Source organism: Salmo salar, chromosome ssa26 (genome assembly GCF_905237065.1).
Source record: "Salmo salar chromosome ssa26, Ssal_v3.1, whole genome shotgun sequence".
Classification (NCBI taxonomy): domain Eukaryota; kingdom Metazoa; phylum Chordata; class Actinopteri; order Salmoniformes; family Salmonidae; genus Salmo; species Salmo salar.
The window spans coordinates 8,751,678-8,778,436 of NC_059467.1; the positions used below are offsets into that span (position 1 = coordinate 8,751,678).

The window sequence follows — 26,759 nt, forward strand, 5'->3', positions numbered from 1 at the left end:
AATATCAGTCTGTCCCTGATGTTTTTCCTGGAGAGAAGTTGCTTCTTTGCTGCCCTTCTTGACACCAGGCCATCCTCCAAAAGTCTTCGCCTCACTGTGTGTGCAGATGCACTCACACCTGCCTGCTGCCATTCCTGAGCAAGCTCTGTACTGGTGGTGCCCCGATCCCGCAGCTGAATCCACTTTTGGAGACAGTCCTGGCTCTTGCTAGACTTTCTTGGTCGCCCTGAAGCCTTCTTCACAACAATTGAACTGCTCTCCTTGAAGTTCTTGATTGCACCTAAATTAACAATTTTCGGATAATCTTACTGGCAGCAATATCCTTGCCTGTGAAGCCCTTTTTGTGCAAAGCAATGATGACGGCACGTGTTTCCTTGCAGGCAACCATGGTTGACAGAGGAAGAACAATGATTCCAAGCACCACCCTCCTTTTGAAGCTTCCAGTCTGTTATTCGAACTCAATCAGCATGACAGAGTAATCTCCAGCCTTGTCCTCGTCAACACTCACACCTGTGTTAATGCGAGAATCACTGACATGATGTCAGCTGGTCCTTTTGTGGCAGGGCTGAAATGCAGTGGAAATATTTTTTGGGGATTCAGTTAATTTGCATGGCGAAGAGGGACTTTGCAATTAATTGCAATTCATCTGATCACTCTTTATAATATTCTGGAGTATATGCAAATTGCCATCATACAAACGGAGGCAGCAGACTTTGTGAAAATTAATATTTGTGTCATTCTCAAACCTTTTGGCCACGACTGTATTTTTCATGAAAGTTACTATTTGAAATCTGACCCTAAACTTTACCTTCAAATTGACAACAAAGCTAATCTTATGCCTAACCCTTACCTTAAATTATGACTTAAGAGCAATTTTTTGTTTTCATGAATTTCTACTTTGTGGCTGTCTTATCTAGTGGAAACCGTACCGAGTCAAATCAGGGAGACCGGCCTCTCACTACTGTGCAGTAGGTGGCGGTGTATGTACCTTTCATTTGGTTGCTATCCGCCAATACAAATGTAAAGAACAAGATTGATGAGTCACAGGTCTTTGACAACGGCACTGTTTACATGCCTACTTGCTGCTGCTACTACCCGGCTATCCTCTGACGTCCACGTGTAGGTTCACTAGTGACACAGATATAACATTAACATCTTTGGTAGTGATGGGGAACCGAAGCTTCCTGAAGCATTGAGCATTTCCAGTCATTTGTGTCAAAAATATGTTCATTACCCGAGGCTTTGACCAACACGTTGTACACTAGTGGCACCTGTTGGTCAAAATAATTTAGAACAGCCAAATTATTATCGATAACGTCCTACACGTCGTAGTCCGTGCGCACAGTATACTTTTTGTATTCTACCAAACCTATACCAAACTAATCAGGTGGTTGTTGGACAAAACAAAGTGTCATTGATTGTATGTTTCTGATAAAGTGATAATAACTACAACTACACACTGCTTCGAAGTAAACTGATGTATTTTGGTGCAACGCAGACAGGGTGGCGTGAGTGGTGAAACAGAAGAGTCATTGTCTGTTCTTTTGAGTTTTGGTGTTGAGTCTTTGCCCGACAAAGTGATGTTAGGATATATAAGTTGTCCTGTATGAGCTTTTCTGCCGAATACATTACGTTGTTACAGGTGTCAAGCTTATGGGCATGTGACAGCAGTGTGTAGGAGGGATTTTCTTAGGTGTGAGAAGTGTGCAGAAGGTCATGAGACAAAAGAATGTGTAGCATTGGGGAAAGTATTGTTATGTCTTAATTGTAGGGGTGCCCATGGGGCTGGGGATTAGAAATGTCCCGTGCGAGAGAGGCATGTTGAGGTTTCCAGGGTTAGTGCAGAAGTTGACATATGCTGAGGCAGTGAATAAAGTAGAGGAAGATGGGTCAAGGGGTAGGGATCCTGAGAGGAGTGGTGTGAGTAGTAGATCTGTACTAGTACAGAGGGATAGGCCAACAAGTGATATATGTTTCGGTAAGATTGGATTTATAGCTTTTAAAGAAATGGTTATCAACTGTACTGGAGAGATGGAACGTAGTCGCATAAAATTGAGGTTGGGTGTGTTAGACTTGACATCAGAAGAGTTTCAGGGTGTGTTAAGTGTTGATGTCCCTTCCTTTCAGGTTGTTGGCATGAGTTAGGACTAAATAGATTTAAATAGTGTAGTAGGGTGGTGTTATTTAAAAGTATATATTATTATTATTTGTATTTTTATGTTCGTGTGGTGTTGGATTGTAGGGTATTTGTTTATTTATTTTTTCAAGTAAAGTATAAGGGACTTGTACTCCAGTCTAGTAGGTGGCGGTAATGCAACATATATTTGATGCTAACCGCGGTTAAACCTCGTCGAAGAAGAAGTAAACTGCTATCGATTTCGAAGCATGCTTCGGAGTTTCAGTATCAAACGTAACATCACTAGGGTTCAGCAGAAACATTGGATACCAGATTCCCCCAAAAATCGTGGACAGTTTAACCACACAGTTCATGTCTCCTAGAATGCTTTTAGACGGAGTCGACAATCCGAGGGAGCCGTATCTGTTCACTACAAACAGGTAGTCAGCTGTGCCATCTAGCTGGCGGGAAGGGTTAGACGTAAAGCTAGGTAGCGAAGTTTGTTTAGATAACACTAAGCTAACGTTAGTTCCGTAAAGGAAACATTGTCATTCGTTTCCGAATGTTTGTGTATATTTGTTCCATTGTCACCAGCTAACTTGGATTTTACGGATGTTGTGCAAACGATGCTAGCTAACTTCCGTAGTTGCCTGGGTGGGTGGTAACTAGCTGAGGAAGATTATATTTGGTGATAACGTTAGTTAGCTTATGTTATGTCGATTGTCGTTTAGCTAACCAGCGACATGTACAACTACAACACTAACTTATTTAGCTAGTAACTTGCTACATTGAATCCATTTTCAGTGGTCTGTAGTGTTAACGTTACTTATAACGTTATGTCTAACTAACGTTAGCTAGCAAGATATTGATTATTTTGTTGGTGATCAACGTTACTGGTGTGATTAGGCTAAATAACTGCTCCCTAAAGTCATGAAGTGGTAACTAAATTATCATGCAAACAAAATAATGAGCAATTGTTTGAGGGATTCAATCTAGAAATTTCATAAGTGATCTTATCCAAGTAGGCTAGCTTTTTTTGTTGCAATTCTGTCAAACAATGTCAATGGAAGTATATGTAAAGCCTGAGGAGGAGGAGAGGGAGGTCTCTCCTATCATTGCCATAGGTTCAGTTGTCTCTTTAAGAACTGTTAGCATTCCTCATGCAACAACACAGGGACAGTTCGTTTCTGTGTTTGAAAAGACTGGAGTGAGTAATGGACAGGCACAAGATCAATTAACAAACGAGCTCAGTAGCACAGGAACACAAACGCCTTCTAAACATTTCCAGCAGACAGCAGAGGCAAGTAATTCTGCAGAGACAATTGGTGATCCACTGCAAAATAAAAAAACTGGTACCAACATTCTCACTCCGTATTCCCAACCCTCTGTATTGCAACCGCCATCTACAGTCTTGAGTTATAATGCACTGGAAAACCAAGAATGTTCTACTACAAGAGGAAATCAGGAAGCGAATGCTGAGTTGGAGGCTAGGGAAGGGACTAGCATCGAGTCAAATCAGTGCAATTCAGTTTCTACCACAGAAGATGACAACTCTTATCCTCTCTGCAAGCATATAGGATTTGACCTGGATTTGAAATCAAAGTCAACTGAAAAGAAAAAACTTGACCCGCATGTGTTGACAAATGGCATAATGTATGAAGTTCACAAATGTGCTAAAAAGGCAGGTGGAGTATACAGATATGCGATCCTAAGTATCTTAGAGTCCAATTTTGATATTTTTCTGGACAGTGAGCAACAGAAAATAGGCTTCTCTAAGAGAGTAGTTCTAAAACTTAAAAGAGTGGTGGTCCAGTTAAGGTGTTTGGCCCGCTTGGCAGAGAAGCTTTCATACCAGGAGCAAGTGTTTACATTGCCTGTTACCAATAACCCCAAAAAAGTGACCCCAGCTAGAGGTGTAGGCCAACTATCTCCAGTGACGTCCAGTGAAACCGACATAGACGTTGAGGGCAGCACTATATCTGTAGTGAAAGACAAATACAACCTCAAAAAGGCGATTGATAGAAAGCGACTCGTCATCAAGATGCTGAGAGAAAAATGTGACACTCTGAAAGAGCACAAAGCTCATTTGAAAAAGGCAAAGAAAGAGAGAGGAGTGAAACTCCAGAGAGCTTATAGAGACAACAAGTTCCTGTTCGGTAGATACAAGAAGATGAAGGAAAAACTATCTAAGATGTCTGTGTGCAACGAGGGACAGAGGGAGAATGTGAGAACTGAAACAGACCCCAGGTTGGTGAAGTTAAAGGAGAAAGTGCGTTTTTAGAAACAAATGTACACAGAAACTAAGGATGAATTGGACTCTTTCCGCACCGAACAGGTACCAACACTTAAAAATGGCCTCTTCAATGATAATATAAAATAATTGTACCTGGATTTAACTGCTAACAAGGGGATCAACTGCAGCAAAGTATCTGAGGTTGTAGAAGCAGTACTCAACAAAATGCTTGGCATGAAAACAGAGAGGCTTCCTTCTGCATCGGTGGCAACCAACTTTGTCCTTGAAGCAGATCAGGTGACTTCTGACACTGGTGCAGCTGAATTTGTTCATGAACATGAAAATGCTGAGGTCTGTATGATGGATGGATATTGTTGTCATTTGGAAATAAGAGAGCAAAGCGCTGGTGTGGAAGTGGATCAGTTTAACATCGTTCGCAAAATGGTCCAGGACATTGTTGCGGCTGCAGTAAATGTTAAAGACACGGGTGGTCATCAGAGGGGCATCTTTGCCAAAATAACAAGTCTCTTTGATGACTGTGTTGTCCTAGAAACAGGGTTTAAACAACTTATTTCTGAATATAAATCAGACATCTTGCCAAAGATGGTTAAGCGGTATGACTTCTATACTCATTCTGAAAAGGCCAAACTATCCTGTGTGAATGAGGTCTTCTGTGGATTGCATTTGATCGATAGCTTAGCTCATCAGGCAAAGGCAACTCTTCTATTGTGGGAAAAGATGATTGTTGAAGATGAGGAAGTTGGAGCCAATAGGTTGTCAGACAGTAGTAAAAATGCATTGGAGTCTGGAACAGTGCGCTTGGTGAGGACTGTGACTGATACGATCCAAGCAAAGGATGGCAAGTCTGAGAAATTCAAAGCTTTTTTGACCAGAAAAGGCGAGTTTGATGACGTGCCTCTGGCCCCATTCAGAGGAAACCGAATTGACACTCTGTTTCATAATGCTGCTGGAGCGTACAGCGTACACGAGGAGTTGGTTGAGTTTACTACTAGGGAGTACTTGGATGACAACAGTTTTCTTGCAAGATTTGCTGCTGATTTTGAGGTCCAACAGTTCAAAGCCGGATGCAGAGCTCTAGGTCTAATTTCCAAGATCATAATTGATCCCCTCTTCAAATCCATGGGAGACACATTGAAGATGGAAACACGCTACCAAACTCTCATTACCAAGCTCAAAGAATGGAAAGAGGATGGAAGACAGGTTGTTGAAGGAACAGCATGCTTGTTTGACGACAGAGATGCCCATGGACCTTGTGTTGGAAAGACTTACTATGTGGACAGATTTAGAGTTTTTTGACTTGACCATCCAGATTGTAGAAGTGATTCTGGCTAGTTTTCTGAAGGTATGATGTACAATGATGGCTGATCAGCTACAGCATAAAAGCAGTCATTTGCCAGATGGCCTCAGAGGGAAGTTGAAGGCTGTTCTGAAGTCAAATGTGAGCTCAGAGACGGACTTAAGTGTCTTAGATTATTTGATGATGGCAAAGTCAAAGGCAACAAGCATAGCACTTGAGGGAATGTTAATGTTCAAGAAGAACCGCACATGGGAATGGCTTTCATCTTTGGACAAACAGAAAAAATAATAAATCCTGACAGCAGCACAAGAGTCTGTGAAGCAGAGAGTCATGTTTAGAGAGGGAACAAGACAAATTGAGAGAGGCAATCTCCACACTTCCAAAAACATGGAAGAAGACACGATGGATTCTGGGAATGATGCAACTGCAGAAGAGAAGGTAGAACCTGAAAAAACACACAAAACAATTCCAGAAAAATCTGTAACAAAGAGGAAGAAACCTACACGGCTAAGTGATGCATTGATTCGTCGTAAGAGGGCACGTAATGACAGTCATGATGTCAGCGTGATACAGCAGTTGACCACTGAGTTGCAGCAGTATGGTGGTTTGTGGGACAGTGTTAAGATTATTAATAAGCAGTTGGCCTCTTTATGTAAGGAAAGAAAATATTCTGCAGTGGTATGCCAACTGCAATTTAGGAGGTTTGTTCTTGGTATGAAAAACGAGAGGGGTATTTTTAATACCTCAGTTGCAGGGAGGAAATGTAGCCTGGAGAAGCTTGTCAAATTTGAAACAGAATGTGTCAACAGTTGTCAAAGCTACAGAGGAACCACTGCCTGTGTTAGGCCCTTGTTCAGATGCATTTACTAAGTCTGTTGACAGGGTACTTATAGAATGCAATAGTGTGAGAGAGAGAGAACCAAAGCTGAGTAGGGCTGAGGGTTCAAGAAAGGGAGGGAGATGCAAAACTCAGAAGAATGAGGTCATGAATGATGGAGAGGATCAACTCAAGAACTATAGCAGAACCTCACAAAAACAAGTGGAAATGCAGTCAGGCATGAACAAAAACGAGGTATTGGCTGATGAAGCATTGAATTGTGAAATGCTGGAAAGCATGGACCAACCCACCACCACTGCCCAAGAATCTTGCTCCGTTTACTTTGAGTTTGACTGTCCATATGGTGCAAGTGCCCTAAAGAAGGCAGGATCAACAAAGGTGGGGGGTAAACAGGACAATACAGATACGTGTTCTATCTTATTTTCAGTCGATGGAAACAGCCTGAGCGACAATAGGATCCCAGTCGTCTCTCAGTCAGAGCAGATCCTTGGAAAGCGTGTAAAGCAAGCCCTTGATGTGGACGGCAATATTGAGTTCTTCTCCGGGACAGTTGTGAAAATGAAAGAGGAGAACGGTGTGAATTTGTTCCAAGTCAAATACGATGACCTCTGTATCGATTGGTGGATTGACCTTTGGAAGGAATATGAGCAGAACAATGTCTTGGTTTTGCCCATTATTGGCAAAAAGGTGGAACAACGTGTTGCAATTGCTAAAGGAGACACTCAGTATGCAGTCATGCAGTTTGATGGACTTAAATTTCTTTTAGTAAGGGTATGCACACTTTTGGAAGATTATTTAGAAAATAGGTTAAGAATTCTGTCGTAGAACCTTATATCACTACTTTAATAAGTGTTGTTCCAGATCTCTGACTTAGAATTATTTCATACATCCAGGATCCATGTCAGCCTTAATTAAAATAAAGGAGTAATTTTGATATAAGACCAAATTAAACGCTGTTTCCTAATATTAGTTTCCTGTTACTTACTCCAGTTCTCTACTATTGGTAAAATCTTTCAAACTTTAATATGCGCTTTCTTATTATAATGATGCTACAGTTTTTGTGTTGGGGAAGCTACTATGAAAATAACGTTTACTAAGCTAACAATTACTTCACACTGGTAGAAGTTAAAGGCCATTGTTAATGTTGCGACAGTTCGTTTCTGGTAACAGAACAAAATAGTCAGCACATAGTAACTTCTGATTTAGCTGTACTTTAATTAATGCAAACACGTGTGTGGTATATGTGTGGTTTGTATATACGGTCTCGCTGTTATACCCCGCAGGGCAAACAGAGAAGAGAGCGACACATCCTATTGTTCGCTCTTTTATACTGACAGAGATAGTTCCCGCTCAATGCTGGCCTGTCAGAGGGAGGAGGAGCGTGGTTTAAACTTGCTCCTCCTAACGTCGGCGTGCAGGCTGGTCCCAGCGTCGTGACGCACTTCCTGTTGCCGGTTGTAGTTCTTCTTGTCTTCAACAGTTGATTTACTCGTAGTTCATATACTTAATATTGTAGCATAGCTTCCCCAGTATATTATAAAGGTTATGCATACAAATAGCCAGTTCAACCCTAACACCATGAACAGTCAAAATCATGTTTTTCATTACATTTTATGATATTTGGATTAAAACAGATCAAAGTATGATGACCAGTATGAAAAATTACTTGCTTCAACAGTGATAGTTTGATCATAATGTTACTGGTCCCCTCCCTCATGTCAAATAATTGGATTCAGGAGGTGGGATTATTATGGGGATAGGGTGACATCACCCAAACTCATTTTAATACAACAATGGTAACATGATATTCTCTTCCTTGATTTAAGTAAGGACCGCCTTGTAACCAATATAGGAGAATGCGTGTTTGCAGATGGGGATGGTTTAAATAGCTTGATAACTACTCTACTGGTGCCAAAATTTGACTGTAGGGTGTCGGCAGATATAATTAGTTTACACTTTTCATCTATGGGGCAAAGATACTTTGATCTTTTCATTTGTGTCTGGTAAAATAAAAGGGAGGGAAAGTGTCATTCAAAACTCTGACGCGGTTGCATAACCGTCAGTGCTGCTGTGAGGAGATGTATAAAAAAAAAAATGGACATCAGTAAACCAGGTTTCCATCCAATCTTTTTATGCGAGTAAAGTACATGTCGGATAAAAAAATGTCACGACAGGCCTGATGGAAACAACATTTGTCGCTAAACTTTCCAAATGTTGACAAAACAAAATACGCTAGACCAAATGGAATCTTTCTGTGTCTGTAAAATTAATTATGTTAGAAATGTCGGTGGAAACGCTTTTATGCGCAAATATTGACCCCATAATAACCACCATATCGAAGTAAACTTGGAGTCACGCGATAAAATGTTGTGTGGTCCTCCCACTACGACTTGTTGGGAATATAAGGCTGTCCGCAACAAAAAACATCTTGGTTTGAATTGAGTTATATAAACTACCACCAAGCTATTGAAAAATGCAGTTAAATTACTAGTTGAATTACATGTAGTTCACTACTGACCAACACGGTACAGTTTAAATGATAGGCTACAATTTCAAATGAAAATTATAAAATTTGGTGCAAATTGCACATGACAATATTGTGGCGCTTCACATTTCAAAACCATGATATTCACTGCTGAGAATAGTCAGTTTGAGTGAAGTTACAAAGGCAGAATACAAGTTAAGGGTTTTAAGTTGAGGGACGTGGGAAACATTTATTTTTTAATGTAGGTGTAATTTCATTGAGAAGATATGCCCTTCTAATGAACAACCAAGACTTATACTGAAGGGGAGAATTATTTGTTTATAGGAACAGAAGAACTGAGCGAGCTCCCTCAGCCTACTATTCACTCTCATGCCTACTGTTATTGGTGGAAGGAATACCTGAGCGTAATATATTTTTTCTGGCACAGCATTGTAATGGACACATTGAACCCAATCATTTTTGTTTTTTAATTTTGCCGAAACATTGCAATGGAAACATGAGAATTCCCCCCTCCCAGGAATAACTTTTATCGATCCTTATTGTTCTTATGGATATAATTCACTTGGAGTTCTTTGTTTGTTTTATGCTCCAAGTTCCACTGAACTGTGGAAGAAATACTTTTATTCTGTTAAGTCAGAGGTATTTCCCCAAGCCTGCAATCTGTTGTTTCATCCCCTGTGGATCAAAGAGGTATGTATTTCAGTTGTTTGAAATTTGTTACAACGCCAGCAGTTTTTCTAAAAACAACTGTTTATGTATCTCTTGGTTACTTAATAGACCTTTCTTCCTAGTTGAGGCAGTGAGTTGTACCCCTAACCTACCAAACCATATGTTTTGCACAGGTGTATTCTGCTATCTTGGTTATCACATTTAACACAAGTTAACTTCTGTTTTCAGATGTCAGACAAAAAAAGCACATTTGGAACCACTGGTGCCAGGGCTGTAACAGTGGACAACTGACACATTGACGAAGGGGAGGACATGGATGAGGAACCCTCAGTTTTGTGTCCCCAGCACTTCACCATGAACAAAAACGGTGCAACAACATACATTTTTTTACTAGTGGCACTCTGCCCTTATGGGCGGTAAATCATTTAATATTATTCATTAATTTAATGTAAAATTGTTTCATTTATTATCTCAATTTATTTGGTCTCTGGATACTGCTAATCTTCTCAACTACAGAGCATTTAAAACATTTCCTGTGGGATCATGCTTTTCTTTCAAGTCAATGATTTTATGAGCCTACAATATGAACCCATGATACCCTCAACTTAAAAATGCATGATGTAGGCCTGGGTCAAACACTACAGTGTAATAATGACTGAGATTATGATCTATTGTAATTACTCATATTACACTGTATTTACACTGACATTTTTTACATTTTGGGTTGTAATGGGGTATGACAGTTGAAATAAGCTCATGAGGCATTTTATAAGTTACATCCTTCAAGACTCATTGGGTATACACTAGGGATGCATCGATATGACATTTTTGGCCGATACCAATATCAAATATTTTCCTTACCAAAAAAAACAATACTGATATTTAACATTTTAACGGCCTTTTAAGAATTCAAGTACAGTTAAATAGTTAACACGCACACACACGGACGCTGCGGTCTAAGGCACTGCATCTCAGTGCAAAAGGCGTCACTACAGTCCCCGGTTCGAATCCAGGCTGTATCACATCTGGCTGTTATTGGGAGTCCCATAGGGCGGCACACAATTGGCCCAGCGTCGTCCGGGTTTGGCCCGGGTAGGCCATCATTGTAAATAATAATTTGTTAAGTTAAGTAAAGGTTACACACACCACACTGACCAAAAGGTTATTTTGTTGGCATTTACGTATGTCCCAATTACCAGTAAAACATAATCAAAACCTATTTCTTTCACTTTCTTGCTGTGCTGTTTTGTTGTTAATTTGTTCAGTCGTTTCATTCTCAACCAGGATTTCATTAGTGAAGTTTCAATTCTGTCATGCTGTGGCCTCTTCTGTAGTTGGTCCTCTTCCTCGGTGCTCACTGTCACTGTGTCCGTTTCCATCTTGTCCAGCTGTGTATGTAACATTTCACGTAAACCCTGTTTCTTGTCTGCATCGAAGTAGCGGTCCTTGTACCTAGCATCAAGCATGGTGGCGACAGAGTAAAGAGGCTCAGAAAGAATGCCACCGAATCGCGTTTTCACAGCTTCGAGTATATTTGTAAGTTTTAACTCCACGGTCTGTGTCTGCAGTTTTGTTGAGCAGGCGTTTCGATGCCATGACAGAGGGTATCACGTCTGCTGCAGACGCAGTTGATGAGCTTATTTCTCTAGTCAGCTGTTCGAATGGCTCTAGGAGTGTGTTCATGTTTCCGAGTTTCAAACATGTTCTCAAATGCCATTGAAATGGCAGCAGTGGTATGATAACCAGCACATTCTTGAGCATGCAATACGGCTTTCAGTATGAAATGCTCGTCGACCCACTGTGCTATCAGACCCAGCATGCTCATGGGGCTGACATCGCTGGTCCAAATGTCAGTCGTGAAGCTAATAGCAGTGACACCCATAGCAAGTATCTCATAGATGTACGGGAATATATGGGAATTAACAGAAATATATGCAAATTAATATTAATACCATTTAAATGAAATGTTTTTTACATTGCATATATTTACCATATCATATGGAGACAGAAACATAAACCTTTTACCTTATCATAAGTAGACGTAATTGCAAATGATTAAATCCTTCCAATAGAAATTTTAAAAAACAATTTAGTGACAAATTGAACTTTAATTAAATGAGTTGACTCTTCACATGGGATGATTTCACTGAACAACAAAAGAAAGGGAATATTGAATGATGCCCAATGATCCACCACATCTCCCAAAAACGTTTTCAACATGCATCTGTAAAATGATAGTCTAGAAACTAAAGCTTTGGTTGTCTTCTCAGGCTCCCATGTTTTCTCCCTGGACCTCCTCAATGTCCACCTCTTGAACATCAGACTCTGAGGCCTCATCTTCACTGTCACTTTCCAACCTTGTTGAGGATGGCTCGTTGTCAGGCTCAAAAAGCCTCAAATTTGCCCAGATGGCTACCAATTTTTCAACCCTTGTATTGGTCAGCCTGTTACGTGCTCTGGTGTGTGTGTTCCCAAACAAGGACCAGTTGCGCTCTGAGGCGGCTGATGTTGTTGGGATTTGGAGGATGATGGAAGCAACAGGGGAAAGAGCCTCAGATCCACAAAGTCCCTTCCACCAGGTGGCTGATGAGATATGTTTGCACGATTGCCATATTGCATCTCCATCCCAAAGCCCTTGCTTGGAAGTGTACTTCGCCTGACTGCCAAGAACCTTGCAGACCAAGGTGGCGAGACATGGTAGTGATGACACCATAGACCTTGTTGATCTCTGCACCAGACAGGATGCTCTTGCCAGCATACTTGGGGTCCAACATGTACGCTGCGGCGTGTGTGGGCTTCAGGCAGAAGTCTTCACGCTTATTGATATATTTCAGAACTGCAGTTTCCTCTGCTTGGAGCAACAGTGAAGTGGGCAGGGCAGTACGGATTTATTTTCTTACATCTGCAAGCAGAGTCTGAACATCAGACAGGATGGCATTGTCTCCCTCAATCCGTTGAATGGCTACTGCTATAGGTTTCAGGAGTTGCAGGCTGCTTACCACTATCTCCCAAAATACATCATCCAGGAGGATCCTCTTGATGGGGCTGTCCTTATCGGCAGACTGTGATATGGCCATTTCTTGGAGAGACTCCCTCCCCTCCAGGAGACTGTTAAACATGATGAAAATACCACCCCAACAGGTGTTGCTGGGTAGCTTCAATGTTATTCTTCTCACTTTGCTTGGTGACGTAGATTTCTGCTATAACTTGATGACCCTTCACATACCTAACCATTTCCTTGGCTCTCTTGTAGAGTGTATCCATTGTTTTCAGTGCCATGATGTCCTTGAGGAGCAGATTCAATGCATGAGCAGCACAGCCAATGGGTGTGAGGGTAGAACTCCTCCACTTTAGACCAAGCAGCCTTCATGTTCGCAGCATTGTCTGTCACCAGTGCAAATACCTTCTGTGGTCCAAGGTCATTGATGGCTGCCTTCAGCTCATCTGCAATGTAGAGACCGGTGTGTCTGTTGTCCCTTGTGTCTGTGCTCTTGTAGAATACTGGTTGAGGTGTGGAGATTATGTAGTTAATTATTCCTTGCTCACGAATATTCAACCACCCATCAGAGATGATTGCAATACAGTCTGCTTTCTCTATGATTTGCTTGACCTTCACTTGAACTCTGTTGAACTCTGCATTCAGCAAATTAGTAGATAAAGCATGTCTGTTTGGAGGGGTGTATGCGGGGTGAAGAACATTCAGAAATCTCTTCCGACTAGTTAGCTAGCTAACATTAGGCTATAACTAGCAATGCAAATGGAATTCTGAGAACATTGCTACACACAGATCATAAATGTAATGTTAGCTAGCAAGCCATAGTAAGCTTTAACTTGCAATGAAAACCACTTTCTGTCAAAATTAGAAACTTATCATATCTAAAACTGTAGCTAGACTCTTACCTGTATACATGGATGAATGCTTCACAGCAGACTGCAACCCCTTTCATTAAGTAAGACGTCCTGTGTTGTTTTCGCTTTGTTTGTACAGCTTGCTTGGCCCATTGGGTCAAGTCACTCTGGTTCACACTGACCGTGTGCAATGCCATAAGAATCATCAGATCTTTCTCCCTCTGTCACGGATGCCATTGTTGCCCTTAGCTTGAAAATGTTATCCGGAGACAGGTGTTTTATACATTTTACATTTACATTTTAGTCATTTAGCAGACGCTCTTATCCAGAGCGACTTACAAATTATACTACAGTCTTGTTTTCTCTTTTTGACTCCATGGCATTGCAATCAAATGCCAGAATTATATTAATCTCCTTATCATACTCTGCTTCTACCAGACATTCCACTGATTTCAAAACTCCGTCAACTTCTTCCGTGACAACAACACTATTGATTACCGTTTCTTCCCCATCACTGTCATCAGAAGACTCTACAATGTGTTCTTGAATTAAAAATGTTTTTACCTAAATCAGGGATTTCCTCATTGTCTGATTCATTTTCAGAGTCAGAGAGAGTCAGCATGGCACGATCGTCCTCCAGAAAATAGTCCATCACAACTTTTTCCCACTGACCTTTGCTGCCCTGAATTTATCAGGCACCAATGTTATTGAGAGCATTAGCAACACATTTGCAGTTCTCCATGGCTAATGGTATATCTTTTGAAAAAACTGCAGTAGAACGGATTACACATAACGAGCAGCTCATTTTATAGACAGAAGATGCACCATGGCAGACCAATCTGAAACTCATCTCTTGGCATGTCCAGCCCACTCATTATCTCAGCCAATCATGGCTAGCGGAAGGTTCTTGGCTTTTTTTGTGGCTAAACCAACTAAGCTCATAATTTAACAACTTTATTTGTATTTACAGATGGCATACACATTTGTTATTAAGACACACAAAGTTCAAATGTTCCAGCATTCTTGCCAAAAACACATTTTGATTTAAAAAAAAATGTAATAACATTTAAATAACTCGTGTGATGTCGTGACTTGCGACATGCCTAGTTTCCTGAAACGAGTCACAAATGTGGTTTCGACTGATAATTGAGATGTACAAACTATGGCATAAGGGAATGATCGCCATCCGTAATTTTGATTAAGACATTAAGGAGCAAACTAGGACGACATAGTCAATATAACTATTTGTTCAGCACTTTTGAAACCATTCCTGATTCACACAGGAAACTGTTGAGCGTGAAAACCCCAGCAGCATTGCAGTTCTTGACACAAACCAATAGTTGCGCCTGGCACCGACTACCATACCCCGTTCAAAGTCACTTAAATATTTTGTCTTGCCCATTCACCCTCTGAAATAGTAGGTGTCCTTAATGTTTTGTACAGTCTGTATATGGATGGAGGTATTATTGGAATGTGCTTTAATCAGAGTCCAGTCCTGAAGGTGGCGGTAATGCGCCTAAACAAACAAGTTAACCCTCAACAAATGAAGAAGTCAACAAAACAACATTGTTGCCTTCATTTCGGCATCATTCGGGATAGATTTCGAAGTAAAACAAATCTGTAGCTACATCTCCGATGTAGAAAGTCTAATGGTACCAATTGTCTATTTAGTTTTGTCTCGTTTACAATGGAGGCCAAGGGACTTGCATTTATTCACCACCCAAGGTACCGCCACAGGTAGAACAAACGAGGGTTTGTTATAAAAAATCGTTGCTACCACTAACGCCAGTGTAGCTTTCCGAATGAGTTAATAGCTAGCTATCTAGCTACTAATGTTAGATACGTGAGCTTCTAGCTAAGATAACTAACGTCTCAGTAGCTGTCTTTTAAAAAATATAAATATAGCTTGTAACTAATATGGTGTTTCTGAAATGTTGTTGCATGTTTAAAGAAGTAACTACTACCAAGCTACCTAGGATTTTATTTAAATTGCTTTCATGAAAAAAATATTTTGATTGCGATGCAAATTCGCCTACTGTATATTGTAAATGATTATAATCCCAAGAAGGACAAACTATTTGTACTGTAGCTGACGTTAGCCTTTTCATTCAACTTTTACCAATTTCAATGTGTGCCTAGGGTGAATACGTTCTATTGATCATCAACAACTTTTCTATCAAGATATAATGATAATCTTGGCCTTTTTCTAGCTAGTTAATAGCTACTTTTGACACAATTTTATTTGGTAGTTTTTTTAAAGTACTAAATGGATAGATGTACCCTGAAGCTAGAAGAGGATAAGGAGATATCCCCAGCTGTCATTTGGCCTGATACTATTGATAGACAGATCACCCATACACCATAAATCCTCATGAATCAACACGAGCAGACAAATAAAATTGTATTGGTTACATACACATATTTAGCAGATGTTATTGCGGGTGTAGCGAAATGCTTGTGTACCTAGCTCCAACAGTGCAGTAATATCTAACAAGTTGTCCATTGTCAGTAAATACCGTAATAAATTATATGGAGATGAACACTGAATCATTGAATGAACATGATTCTACAGGGGGGACTGAAATCAGAAGTCACATATTAGCCAGTAAGCTCATCTCAAAAATCCATATAGACATAAAGGTTGAGGAGAAAGATGATACATCCGTACCGTGGTCTGTAGATTCCCATGTAGGCCCACAGAAAGATTACCCAGATACCACAAGTCCCCATGAAATCACAAGGCTGATTTTAGGTATATTGTCAGAAGAGAGGAGAGAAAGTCATAGGGAGATTAAAACTCGATCAATTATTCCAGCTAATTGTTCACTATTGAACATACTACTCAATCTTTCATCAATGTAAAAGGGAAACAAGGAGTGAAAACACAAAACCAATGTCATGTCAGTTGCTATGACACAATTGCTTCAGGAAGGTCCTCTCATGGAACAAGGTTGAAGGACCCATACTCCAACTGCAAAGAAATAGGTTTAGATTTCAATGTGGGATCTGGAGGAAAACAAAAACTGGATTTACGGTTACTGACAAATGGCGTAATGGCGGCGGTTTCCGATTTTGCCAGAAAAATAAATCTCAACAGTATGTTATCTTTCACATTTTAGCATACAATTTTGATCTTGGTTTGCAAAATGAGGATCAACGGTATGAGTTTGCAACCCACACAATGTCAAGATTAAAACGCTTGATGAGAAAAGGAAAATATCTCAAAGAAAGAAACCCTAACATCTTAATGGAAATGTCTGACGTTTGACGTTTCCTGATCCGAAGAGAATGAACCTATCACAAAATTCCCTCTCTGCCTAGAGGATAAGTCTAATGTGGACCTCATATCTCCTGTTAAGATGGAGGCAATCTCTACTCAGACAGGTGTGACATTCTGTGAGGAGGCACCGTACAGACCTACAAAGGACCAATCTGTTATTACATCTACAACAGAGGAGAAAGTTAAGGACCTTTACCCTAATTTACGGTGTAATGTATGAGGTTCACAGATTTGAAAAAAGGGCAAATGGTAGTTACATGAATACTCTATGATGTTCTAGCACACAACTTTGATATTTGTTTGCAAAATCTGAAAAGGTTTAAAATTGCCCTACGTATATCCTGTAAAGTGAGTCAAATAGTGACGAGGTACGGACTTGGTCTAGCAAAAATCTGAGAAATCTAGAAAAGCTATTTGCAATACCTGATGTTGCAGGTCAAGCCCAAAAAACGAAAGCAGTTATTTTAGCTGTTCTTGAAAGAATGTCTGAAATAAATCTCAGAAAGAAAAGGATACATCAGGCCAAAAATATAGAGCAGATGAAATATCAGACGATGGCCAGCTCCATCTGCTTGACATGCCTGGGACCTAAAGCAAGACTGGTATCTCCTCATCATGCTAAAGAAACTATCTCTAATGAGACTTATCTGGTACAGTGCACTGATAAAGCAGCCATACTTAGCCAGGTAAATGGACTTGCAGATATTTGCATTAAGGAAGAGTCTGATCTGCACTGAAGGATCATAGAGCAAGCCTCAGACTCTGGTAACAGCCAAGTAGACCTATACTACTGTTCAAAAGTTTGGGGTCACTAAGAAATATCCTTTTTTTCCATGAAAACATACATGAAATGAGTTGCAATGTCACGACTTCCGCCGAAGTCGGTTCCTCTCCTTGTTCGGGCGGCGCTCGGGGGTCGGCGTCGCCGGTCTTCTAGCCATCATCGATCGACCTTTCATTTTCCATTTGTTTTGTCTTGTCTTCTCACACACATGGTCTCAATTTCCCTCATTACATGTTGTGTATTTAACCCTCTGTTCCCCCCATGTCTTTGTGCGGAATCGTTTATTGTTAATGCATGTGCACGTGCACGGTTTCTCTGGTGCGCGACGGGTTTTGTACCCATTTGTTTGTGGTTCTGGTTACCGGTGGTTTTATGAATAAAACTGCTCCGTTGATTACCAAGTTTTGCTCTCCTGCTCCTGACTTCCCTGCCGCCAGTTACGCACTCCCTTACAGAATTCCGCACCGACTAATTTCTGGCCATTTTGAGCCTGTAAATAAACCCACAAATGCTGGTTCTCCAGATACTCAGCTAGTCTAAAGAAGGCCAGTTTTATTGCATTTTTAATCAGAACAACAGTTTTCAGCTTTGCTAACATAATTGCAAAAGGGTTTTCTAATGATCAATTAGCCTTTTAAAATGATAAACTTGGATTAGCTAACACAACATGCCATTGGAACACAGTAGTGATGGTTGCTGATAATGGGCCTCTGTATACAAATGTAGATATATTCCATAAAAAATCAGCCGTTTCCAGCTACAATAGTAATTTACAACATTATCAATGTCTACACTGTGTTTCTGATCAATTTGATGTTATTTTAATGGACAAAAAAATGGCTTTTCTTTCAAACACAAGGAAAGTTCTAAGTGACCCCAAACTTTTGAACGGTAGTGTATGTAGGAAAATAAGATGCACATTATTAGTAAACCAGGGAAGAAATGATTTAGATGAAAAACAAATAAAAAAATGTACACAATGTTGAAGGAACACCGACTATAAAAAACTTGTCACCCAGCTAATCAAAGATGAGTCTTGATGAAACACTACCCAGTGATTTTCAGATAGGACATGTATTCTCTCTCTGCCGTTCATCACTACCAGGTACAGAAAGTGTTTTTTGGGGAGGGCAAATCAATCAAACTTCCAAACACAGACCTTTACCAATGACCAATTGCTGGCTAATATCAGACACGGAATCGGATGCTTTATTAAGATCTGTTAGAAAATATACTAACGAGACTTGCGAAGTCTCCACCCTTCTAAACGTAAACTCTCAGCCAGTTTTGGGCAAGTCTATAGGCGAAATGTCCCCTCTCCTCTCGAAATTCGAAAAGATGCGAGCACTGGCGAAATTGTGATTTGTCCAAATTATTAGTGGCGCTAAATCAGTGTACCGGAACAAATTTCCTCGCTAGTCGTAGTATCCCACTGTCTGTCGACAGACGTTACTACCATTTAGGCATATGTTGCGTGTGTCTGTCCACGAGAAATTAACTCAAAAGTTAAAGTACACAAGAAGGAGTAGTGTCTTTAGAGTAGCATATGATAATTAGGCGGGCGGTATCCTAGTGTTTTTAAGAACATTGGGCCAGTAACCGAAAGGTTGTTGGTATGCAATCCCCGAGCCGACTAGGCAAAAAATCTGTCTGGACCATTGAGCAAGGCACTTAACCCTGATTGCTTCTGTAAATCGCTCTGGATAACAGTGTCTGCTAAATGACAAAACTCTAGGACAGTTTATCCAATTTATGCTTTCCCAATTTTTGGGCCTAACATTTAACAAGAGATGCAGTAGAGTAGGGATTTAGTCTGAGTGGTGGACTTTGCAAATTCTTTGGCCTTCACTTTGGGTGCCTGTTATAAAAAGACAAATGTATGACACTGAAGAAACCAAAAAAAGAGTCCACTGCATTGTAAAGGCGACACATTTTTACATTATTTTTCATAATTGGTTATATTTGGATTTGATCTTTGCCAATTTGTGAAGGACCAATTTAAGTACCCCCTTTAAATCACCTTTTGAATGACCATCTGCTTAGAAAAAATAAATAAAATCATGAGTTTTATATCAGTCATTTTTACAGGCTGTTTTCTGTATTGTACATTTTTTTTGTGGAGGTGTTAAGTTTTTCATCAAGACTTAATGCTTTCCTATTTTTTTTTTATGTGATTCGGACATTACTCTGCTGTCAACCATGTAGCGAAATAAAACTGTTGGTCATTCCACATTGTTCCTCAGATGTATGCATCACTGGTGGGGAGCCCGTTTCTGGATCAAAATATATGCAAGTAATGCTGTGACTTAGGATTTGATATCTTTTTACAATGATTAACACTGTCACTAGGCTGGAATAAAGTGGATATTCATATCCTCATGACTGGAGGTCAATGAGGTTATTCATTTGATTTTATTAATTTACTTGATCTAATCATTTCATACATGTCTATTCACAGGTGATGCGTGTGTTTCCAGCAGCAGTGTCCCTAAAGCAGCATGGTCTTATTATCCCTTCTCCATGTCGGACTGAACTGTTTCAAACCATCAAAGCCTGAAAGTGTGTTGTCAATCTTATTTTTAGACACAGATGAATCGAATAATTTACTGTCACTGGCTGGGACCTAGAACAAGAGTCTATTGGGAATGTCAATGTTTTCAGTCACTTGCTTGTAATAACTTGTCATTATCACCATAGCTATTACCTTTGATGTTTTTACATCCCTTCTTATCCCTGACCAAGATCAGAATCAGTTGTGGATGTCAATAGCCACCTTTCCATGTAGGAACTTATGGAAAACTATCCCTTGAGGGCCTTTTCACACCAAATGTATCCAAATAAATGTCTTCCTTATGACAGCTTTCACATCAATTGTGAAACTGTACTGCAAAACTGTAGGTATTTCATACTCGTTGTGTGGACGTCTACACATAACATGAATATGAAGAGTATCGTGGTCGGGACAATAACTAGTGGTAGGGACAATTTCAATACAGCTTTAAACCAATGCAGATTAATGACCTTGCACTGTCTGAAATTGACATTTTAGAATGTTTACAGCCAACAAGTCACAGATCCTCCTCGAATTTACATTCCTCATTTACCTTGATGCATGCTATTTGAATCTGGGTGTACAACAGCTCTTTTCAGAGTGAAATCCAGTTTGTGATCCCCAAAAATGTATAAGTAGTGACTTTTTTGTTTAGTATTTTTTAACTTTCCTGTCGGTTTGAATAGTCACGAAACATTATGATGAAATCTTTGGCTCTGCTCCTTATGTTTATTCACAGATCCTCTGCTTGACACAATTGAGAGACATGAAGTCTGTTTCTGTCCTCAACTTGTGGACCTGCTCTGAGGTTGGACACCACTGTTACAGTCATAAATGTTTCTGTCAGTCGACGGGCTGACTGACCTCAAGGCGCAGAATGTGTTTTGTTTGTCGTTGACACATTATTCAGAGAACTGTCTGTTGTGAATGACATAGATATCCAGCCATTTTTTATTATTTATTAAATATGACCTGTACTATGACAATGGTAGTTAAACACTAGCACTACTTGAGAAATTATTAATTACATATTCTGTGGCGGCAGTCAGCCTAGAGGTTTGAGATGTGGATCAGTTACTGATGTGTGGCTTGTGTCATTTCCCAGCTGCCCTCTGTGTACTAGTGTTGTACCCTTTAGCTGGGCACATATTCCCTAAAATGTTCCAATGGTGGTGTGCTGTAGCTGACCTGGTGCCTCTGCACGTGTGTTTTGGGGGGTTGGGAAAGGCTAAAGACAAAATTCAATTTCTGGAAAAAAAGGACAAAGCATTATCCTGTTGTATTTTAGGTATAGGAGGAGGTCTGGTCATCTAGTCTGGTGCAGTGGGGTGTTCCAGGTCCGCAACTTGATGAGAAAACTTCTTAATCATGATAAGGTATGGTAAACTTGTGACTGTACATGTCATATTTACTGTGTGGACCTCTAAATCTATTTGTCACATGCGCATAATACAACAGGTGCAGACCTTACTTTTAAACACTTTTTTAAAAAGTGTTAAATAAAAAATTCAAAATAAAATTAACTAATAATTAAACAGCAGCAGTAAAATAATAATGGCGAGACTATATACTTGGGTTACCGGTACAGAGTCAATGTGCGGGAGCACTGGTTAGGTGAGGTAATTGAGGTAACATGTACATGTAGATAGAGTTAAAGTGACTGCATAGATAATAAACAGAGCGTAGCAGCAGGATAAAGAGGGGTCTGGGTAGCCCTTTGATTAGCTGTTCAGGAGTCTTATGGCTTGGGGGTAGAAGCTGTTAAGAAGCCTTTTGGGTCTAGACTTGGCGCTCCGGTACCGCTTGCCGTGCGTTAGCAGAGAGAACAGTCCATGACTAGGGTGACTGGAGTCTTTGACAATTTTTAGGGCCTTCCTCTGACACCGCCTGGTATAGAGGTCCTGGATGGCAGGAAGCTTGGCCCCGGTGATGTACTGGGCCGTACGTACTACCCTCTGTAGTGCCTTGCGGTCGGAGGGTGAGCAATTGCCATACCAGGCAGTGATGCAACCAGTTAGGATGTTCTCGAAGGTGCAGCTGTAGAACCTTTTGAGGTTCTGAGGACCCATGCCAAATCTTTTCAGTCTTCTGAGGGGGAATAGGTTTTGTCGTGCCCTTTTCACGACTGTCTTGGTGTGCTTGGACCATGTTAGTTTGTTGGTGATGTGGACACGAAGGAACTTGAAGATCTCAACCTGCTCCATTGCAGCCCCGTCGATGAGAATGCGGTCGTGCTCGGTCCTCCTTTTCCTGTAGTCCACAATCATCTCCTTTGTCTTGATCACGTTGAGGGAGAGGTTGTTGTCCTGGCACCACACGGCCAGGTCTCTGACCTCCTCCCTATAGGCTGTTTCATAGTTGTTGGTGATCAGGCCTTCCACTGTTGTGTTGGCAAACTTGATGATGGTGTTGGAGTTGTGCTTGGCCATGCAGTCATGAGTGAACAGGGAGTACAGGAGGGGACTGAGCACGCACCCCTGAGGGGCCCCCATGTTGAGGATCAGCGTGGCGGGTGTGTTATTACCTATGCTTACCACCTGGGGGTGGCCCGTCAGGAAGTCCAGGATCCAGTTGCAGAGGGAGGTGTTTAGTCCCAGACTTCTTAGCTTAGTGATGAACTTTGATGGCACTATGGTGTTGAACACTGAGCTGTAGTCAATTGAATAGCATTCTCACATAGGTGTTCCTTTTGTCCAGGTGGGCAAGGGCAGTGTTGAGTGCAATAGAGATTACGTCATCTGTTGATCTGCTGGGGCGGTATGCAAATTAGGTGGGTCTAGGGTTTCTGGGATAATGGTGTTGTGAGTCATGACCAGCCTTTCAAAGCACTTCATGGCTACAGACGTGAGTGCTACGGGTCGGTAGTCATTTAGGAAGGTTACCTTAGTGTTCTTGGGCACAGGGACTATGGTGGTCTGCTTGAAACATGTTGGTATTACAGACTCAGTCAGGGACAGGTTGAAAATGTCAGCGAAGAAATTTGCCAGGTGGTCAGCGCATGCTCGGAGTACACGTCCTGGTAATCCGTCTGGCCCTGCGGCCTTGTGAATGTTGACCTGTTTAAAGGTCTTACCCACATCGGCTACGGACAGTGTGATCACACAGTCATTGGGAACAGCTTGTGCTGGGGCGGCAGCGTAGCCTAGTGGTTAGAGCAACTGAAAGGTTGCAAGATTGAATCCCCGAGCTGACGAGGTACAACTCTGTCATTCTGCCCCTGAACAAGGCAGTTAACCCACTGTTCCTAGACCGTCATTGAAAATAAGAATTTGTTCTTAACTGACTTGCCTAGTTAAATAAAGTTAAAATAAACTTGCCTCGAGGTGAGCATAGAAGTACTTTAGCTTGTCTGGTAGGCTCGTGTACTGGGAAGCTTGCGGCTGTGCTTCCCTTTGTAGTCTGTAATAGTTTGCAAGCCCTGCCACATCCGACAAGCGTCGGACCCGGTGTCCTGTATTTACGCTTTGCCTGTTTGATGGTTCGTCAGAGGCAAGATTTCTTATAAGCTTCCGGGTTAGAGTCCCGCTCCTTGAAAGCGGCATCTCTACCCTTTAGCTCAGTGAGAATGTTGACTGTAATCCATGGCTTCTGGTTGGGGTGTGTACATATTGTCACTGTAGGGACGACGTCATCGATGCACTTATTGATGAAGCCAGTGACTGATGTGGTGTACTCCTCATTGCCATCGGAAGAATCCCGGAACATATTCCAGTCTGTGCTAGCAAAACAGTCCGGGAGCTTAGCATCTGCTTCATCTGAACACTTTCTTATTGACTGAGTCACTGGTGCTTCCTGCTTCAGTTTTTTGCTTGTGAGCAGGAATCAGGAGGATAGAATTATGGTCAGATTTGCCAAATGGAGGGAGAGCTTTGTACGCATCTCTGTGTGTGGAGTAAAGGTGCACATTTAACATGCTGGTAGAAATGAGGTAAAAGGGATTTGAGTTTTCCTGCATTAAAGTCCCTGGCCACTAGGAGCACCACCTCTGGATGAGCGTTTTCCTGTTTACTTATGGCCGTATACAGCTCATTGAGTGCGGTCTTAGTGCCAGCATCAGTTTGACACCTACGAAAAATACAGATAAAAACTCTTGGTAAATAGTGAGGTCTACAGCTTATCATGAGATACTCTACCTCAGGCGAGCAAAACCTCAAGACTTCCTTAGATTTCATGCACCAGCTGTTAACAAATTATTTTGCTCCTTTGCACCCCAGTATCTCTACTTGCACACTCATCTTCTGCACATCTATCACTCCAGTGTTTAATAGCTATATTGTAATTATTTCGCCACTATGGCCTATTTATTGCCTTACCTCCCTTATCCTACCTCATTTGCACACACTGTATATAGACCTTTTCTATTGTATTATTGACTGTATGTTTGTTTATTCCATGTGTAACTCTGTGTTGTTGTTTGTGTCGCACTGCTTTGCTTTACCTTGGCCAGGTCGCAGTTGTAAATGATAACTTGTTCTCAACTAGCCTACCTGGTTAAATAAAGGTGAAATAAAAAAAATTATAATAAAATAAAAAACAAATATACATAGACCAGCACCCCTTGTCTTAACAGAGGCCGCTGTTCTATCTTGCCGAAAAAGCATAAAACCCGCCAGCTGTATGTTATTAATGTCGTCATTCAGCCACGACTCGGGGAAACATAAGATATTACAGTTTTTAATGTCCTGTTGCTAGGATATACGTGATCATAGTTTGTCTATTTTATTATCGATTGATTGTATGTTGGCTAATAGGACCGATGGTAAAGGAAGACTGTGACGGATCGTTACAAGGCACCCGGACCTTCATCCTCGATACCTCTCTTGCGAATGACGGGGATGTGAAGTAAATTCTTCCCGTCCGACTCGTTGAAGAAAAAGTATTCCTCCAGTACGGGGTGAGTAATCTCTGTCCTGATATCTAGAAGCTCTTTTCAGTCATAAGACACGGTGGCAGAAACATTATGTACTAAATAAGTTGCGAAAAAAACATACACAATTGGTTACGGGATCGTACAACGGCAGCCATCACATTTGGCGCCATTCTGTTGTGTGGTCCACTGTGTGGACTTCTATGAATCATTACTTAAATAGGAACAATATACTGTAGCTAGGGACAGTTAGCTGCTTGCACATGCAATAAATATTTGTACAACTTTCTACAAATTAGCTTGCCAATGTAAATGCTCAAAAACGTGATGGTTCTTATCACACCGAAAGCATACTTGATGATTAAATTATTTGTGTTGCTCCTTCCTTCACAGGTCCTCTGCTTGCCATACTAGAGGGACATAGTCTGTTTCCATCCTCAACTTGCGGACCTGCCCTGAGGATGTTTTACACCACTGTTGCGCCTTCAGCCATGTTGATTTCCGACTGGTTGTCTTTGGACTACATGCCATGGGCTGACTGACCTGAACCTTTACCAGAACAGAAATACAATGTTCATCAGACTTTCCTCACATTGGACTACTCTCTGATTAGTTATGAGGTCACAGGAAATGGACTCATTACTCATAAATCATTGCAGCTCACTTGACTGCTTCTGACTGTGGGTAGCAGAGCTCTCTGGTGTTTCACCATTTGAAATTAAACAACAAAAATGTAAATGACCATTGTTTTACACTTCCGACATATCGCAGCAGTAAGAGTAGTATTCTACCCGACTCGTATAAACAACATCCTTAAGTGTTTCATTGATAAATGTAGTTTTGTAAGATTGTATAACTTTTTTACTTGTAAAAAACCTGCAGACATGCATGATCCTGTAAATATTTTCATGGAACATAAAATCTCACTACTTGGTATTTTTATATGGTGATTGTGAAAGAGATATTTGTAATGTACTTTTGTGTGTTCATTGAAATCAAATTTGTTTACAATGGACTAGTCCGTAAGATTTTAGTTAGGATTTTTTTCTCTTCACTTTTTTGTACAATCATCTCCACGTAATACAGCCAGCTTTTCCATTCTTGGCTATCTGCCTCTGCAGCCTTTGTCTAAACTTTCATTTTTTATATTACTTTCAGTTATTTTTATTGCTACTCTCTTCACATGGAGATGTTCGTTATGGGATGATGATTCCAATTTGGCAACAGGTGCTCGGATAGTTGGGATTAAATAAGTATTGTTGCGGTAATACAAAATGTAAATATCGATCCCACATTAAACCAAGTACAATCACTACCAAGCAATACATTCAGAAATAATTTGTAGAGTACGGCATATGGTTCTAGACTATTTGTGAAGTATTTATGTAGTGTTTATGAAGCCTTTATGAATGCTATTAAAATTATAAATACTAGCATTATTAATAGACTTTATATTTGTTTGGGGTGTTAAGTGAGCTAGCAAGTGTATTATGGCATTTAGGTGTTATGGATAATAGCTCTGGAGGAGAGGTCGAGCCAAAACAAAGTAAACACTGTTGCCTCCAGTACGATAGGTGGCGATATTGCACTGTTTATCTTGACTGCAAAACAAAGAAGCAGATGCAAATGTCCAATCTGGAGTATCATGGGTCATTGGCTGCATACAAGTTCTACGGTCCAAACACTTAAAAGACACACCCTACCCCCTCAGCCCTGAAATTAAGTGGACAATTCTGATGACGTCTGACGAGTATACACTTGCAGGGCGA

The 26,759-nt window shown here is 40.8% G+C and overlaps 1 protein-coding gene across 4 annotated transcripts; it reads left to right on the top strand.

Annotated features, from left to right (window-relative positions):
- Positions 1–2,352: 2,352 nt before the first annotated feature.
- LOC106587079 (uncharacterized) lies at positions 2,353–26,429 on the top strand. 4 transcript variants are annotated; one of them, XM_045708050.1, is made up of 6 exons: positions 2,353–9,680; positions 9,888–10,026; positions 20,031–20,131; positions 21,412–21,499; positions 24,875–25,017; positions 25,384–26,429. In XM_045708050.1, exon 1 carries the CDS (start codon positions 3,174–3,176, stop codon positions 4,395–4,397), a length of 1,224 nt encoding a protein of 407 aa, XP_045564006.1. In that variant the 5' UTR covers positions 2,353–3,173; the 3' UTR covers positions 4,398–9,680; positions 9,888–10,026; positions 20,031–20,131; positions 21,412–21,499; positions 24,875–25,017; positions 25,384–26,429. The 4 variants fall into 3 exon arrangements, with proteins under 4 accessions (XP_045564006.1, XP_045564004.1, XP_045564007.1 ...); XM_045708048.1 differs by having other exon boundaries at positions 20,031–21,499; XM_045708049.1 differs by lacking the exon at positions 24,875–25,017 and having other exon boundaries at positions 20,031–21,499.
- The last annotated feature ends 330 nt before the right edge of the window (positions 26,430–26,759 follow it).

Coding starts and splice junctions, on each gene's coding strand:
- LOC106587079 (XM_045708048.1), top strand. CDS start 3,174: ATGTCAATGGAAGTATATGTAAAGCCTGAGGAGGAGGAGAGGGAGGTC.